General features: G+C 38.9%; 1 protein-coding gene across 1 annotated transcript; it reads right to left on the bottom strand.

Moving 5' to 3' along the window:
* Positions 1–12: 12 nt before the first annotated feature.
* Positions 13–2904, bottom strand: LOC121934739 (glycine-N-acyltransferase-like protein 3). The gene is made up of 4 exons (XM_042475942.1): positions 2833–2904; positions 2359–2480; positions 1949–2056; positions 13–215 (listed from the first exon to the last, which is right to left on the bottom strand). Exons 2-4 carry the CDS (start codon positions 2434–2436, stop codon positions 69–71), a joined length of 333 nt encoding a protein of 110 aa, XP_042331876.1. The 5' UTR covers positions 2437–2480; positions 2833–2904; the 3' UTR covers positions 13–68.
* Between the last annotated feature and the right edge of the window lie 1019 nt (positions 2905–3923).

The raw sequence follows: 3923 nt of genomic DNA, 5'->3' as shown, positions 1-3923 counted from the left end.
CAGAGATGTTTATGATTATGCATGCTTACAAGTAAATAAAGAACTAAAATTCCCCTTAAAAACAAATATCAGGTGTATGGGGACCCACCTTGCAGCTGAAAGGCTCTGCCCCAGTCAATAGCTTCTGTGTTTTCCAGCAGTGCTTGACAGGCATCTTTGTCCCAGTAGAAGGCAGCATGCACGTTGGTGTAGTAATCCCTAGAGTCTTTCACCACCTGTAGGATATGGCACAGAGTTGGGCTGTGATATGTTGCTACTGAGGGGCAAGAGGCAGGCAAGTGGAAGAGATGGAGTTGGGGGCAGCCGCTTTGTTCAGTTTACTGCACAAGACAAGTGGCAGGGACTGGAAGAAAGCAAATTAAATTGTGCATGTAAATTGTATGTGACAGAAGTGGAGGGGGCCTAAACCTTGATTTGCTCAGTGCCTTTATTTTTGAGATTGGTACAGCATAGCTTCCAACATTTCACTGGGACATGAGTGGCCAAACAACATTAGAATATTTTCAAGATAAAAGTGAAAGTTGTTAATGAGGAAGAACACAGAAACTAGGGACTTTTTCAAGTGGGTAAAAAGGATGGGAGCATAGCGCGATGTTCTTGTCAATGTTGCACGATTTGGCAAAGATTTTCAGACGATGTCATACGGCATCGCGATAATCCTGCCATTATCCCATGAATAAAGAGGAGTTTTCCTACCACTTTTCATTCACTGGACTTTCTCATAAGTGAAAAGTGGTTGGAAAACTCCTCTTTATTCATGGGATAATGGCAGAATTATCGCAATGTCAAGTTACATCATTTGAAAATCTTTGCCAAATTGTGTGACATTGGCGGGAGCACTGCACTATGCTCCCATCCTTTTTGCCCATTTGAAAAAGTCCTAAGAAAGGTTGTGACAGGTTGGTTTTGCCTGAGTCTACTGGGAAGAGCTAGATTCCAGCTCTTCCTTTCCTCTCCTCACTGCTTAGTGAACTGAGTGCAAATTACTTTTGCACTTTGAACTCAGTTTGCAACAATAGAAGCTGAAGACAAAGGGGGAAACGTGGGAGGAGGAGAGAAAAACTGGGACATTTTAAAAGCATCTGAAAAAGTGTAATGGCAGAAGATTAATAAGGTCTGTCTCTGCCAAATTGGGACAGTTGGAAGATATGGTGCAGTCTAAATTAAATTTGTATGCCTTTGAAGGAACCTGAAGAATTCCCAAAAATAGAGGAGTGGAAACTAAAAATAATTTATATAAAAGAATTAGACATATTAACATTTTTAATTAACAACAAGACAACAAATGAAGTAGAAAAAGAATGGCTTCCCTTTGAGGATTATGGGAAACCTCCTTGAAAGAAATAGTTTGGAAATACTTTGGAGTGGATATGACAATATATATCGTAATGACTTTAGAATGAATAGATTAGTTAAACAACAAAGAAACATATCATAAAACAGTAATTATATGGTTAATCAGTATACAAGAAAAATACCAGAACTTACAATCTTATAATTGTAAAAACTATACTTAAATAGAGAAATACAAAGGAAGACACTTTTCTGGTCAATGAAACAAACATAGCACTTAGTATCTATGGAAAGTAATTAATGAATATTAATATAGATAATAGTATGGATTTTCAATTGAAGAGAATGTTAGAAATGATTGACTGAGGTTAGAATAGTGAATCAAATATTCCCAACTAATATGGGAAACTATGGGAAATATATATTTTTAAATACAAAATATCTGAAAAATAATTTTTAAAAATTGTATGCCTTTGGCAGGACTATCTTATGTTATTTTTGGACAGCATCATGTACTTTGATGATGGGGTGGGAATAATGATGATAATGACAACAATCATGTGGTGCTGATGTAACAGGGCAGTACCAGCACATCTTTGAGTGGCCTATCCTGGACCCATGGACTGTGTACTGAGTCTATCAGCACTTGTCCTACCTCCATACGTGGCCGAGTCAGGACGACTTTGAACTCAGGCCAAGTGTCTACCACCACTTCATGCTGAGCTGGGTTTCCACGGTTGATGTGCATCACTGCCCCACAAACCTGGCAATAAAAGATAGGATTGTGGTAAGCAAATGGTTGAAATGCTGCATGACAAACTAGTGGAATGATGTACCTGGTCAATAGCTACATTTTAACTTAGTAACTTACAAATTGTATAGCCATTCACAATGTTTCTATGCAAAATAAGGAGAATCACAAGGTCATTTGGCTGAAAAAGCAAAAAGAAGTATATAGTTCACAGGTGCTTATTGTAGACCCTTTCTTACTTGTATTATCCAGATAGATAGTGTGAGATAGATAGAGAGACAGAGAGAGAGAGAGAATGAATGAATGAATCTTACTGGGAGTGTCTTAGGCAGGTTCCTTCGCAGCATACCCTCTAGCAACTGCAGTTTGGAGGAGCAATTCAGAATCAACATGGCTGGCTGGATGAGGGTTGTTGACCAGTGTGGTTGGGAAGCACCTGGAGAGAGAGAGAGAGTCAGAAATTTATCTATTCCTTTGAAAAACACTTTTAGCATATACAGAAATATCACGACTGGTTCTTTCATGAGGAAGTACTCAAAGAATTGCTGCAGGTTCCTGCGAGACCTTCCTCCTAAAACAGAGATGTGGAAGTGGACCTTTCCCTGAAAAGATGAAGACTACCTCCTGCTCATTTACAGAGTCCCCTTCTTTTGAGTAGCATCATATTAGCCATTTGCCCAGCATGGAGGCAAAGATGAAACACTAAAGAAGTTCTAAAGCATAACAGCATTGCTGATGGAACAGACTTGTTTCCTCAAAAGGCATTTGATGACAACTGCAGTGCATACCTAAAGGGACCACTTTGTCTGAGAGAAGAACAGAGCAGCCTCCTGTCACAGGGCCACTGGGATGGCATCTGGTTCCAGCCGTACGTAAGCACAACTTTGTCATCTAGCTAAGCAGACTTTGAATCCTGAAGGAATGAACCATTAACAGAATGGTGGCTTGGCTTATGATCCAGATGCTTGGGCAAGGAGGGGAGGGATAGACAGAAAATTTGGGAAGTCAAAGTCAGTTTATTGTGTTTTATGTGAACAGCCATTGCACACAAATATATAAGAAGAAAACAAATTAAATTACTGACAGTCAGTCTTCAAGGGTCGAGGATGAATTCATTTTCCATACCTTTTGTAAACTTTATAGCATGTGTTTGTAGAGCCTTAATAAGAAATCTGGATGTTCTAAAAGATACAAATTTCTCTACATCAGACACCAGGGGGAAAAAATTTCATAAAAGATTAACCGCCCGTGAATGATTAGAGGATAAATATAGTTGTTTTTATTGTCATTATAAACAAGGCATTAAAGCAGCACATGAGTTAAATGTTCTATTGAGACAGAATTACAGCCACGTACTCTGACTTTCATAGGAATTGTCTTATGCTGTCCCATTGAAACTACCAATGGGAGAACATTTAATCTTAAAAGTGTAATGACTACCCTCATTTTAGTATTATGTAGGTCCACCAGATATCTTGGAAAGGATAGATACAGCAGAGTAAAAGAAACATAAAAAATCTTGGATTGGGAGGACTTAATTTTAGTCATCTGAGATTGCTTCTCAGTATCCTTAATTCTTTGGAGTAAGACTTAGGAATTTAAGAGTTTAGGAATGTAACCTTATATTTTATAGTTCTTATCTATACATTCTCCATTGAATTTCAATTCCTTTGAATCCTGCAGGATTTATCCTTTATCTGTCTATCTACAGTGCTCCCGCGTTATATGCGGGCACGACTTAACGCAGCTTTCAGCATATGTTGAAAGCCACATCAGGAGAAGAGTTGTTGCACCCTGTGAAGGGGTAATGGTGCACATGCCCATGGTGCATGCACCACACCTCACCGCAGGCACAAGCCCCATTCTTTTGAATAGGGCT

This window comes from Sceloporus undulatus, chromosome 1, assembly GCF_019175285.1.
Source record: "Sceloporus undulatus isolate JIND9_A2432 ecotype Alabama chromosome 1, SceUnd_v1.1, whole genome shotgun sequence".
Lineage (NCBI taxonomy): Eukaryota > Metazoa > Chordata > Lepidosauria > Squamata > Phrynosomatidae > Sceloporus > Sceloporus undulatus.
Note: the sequence above shows the minus strand (reverse complement) of the source record. Positions and strands in the feature narration are given on the sequence as shown.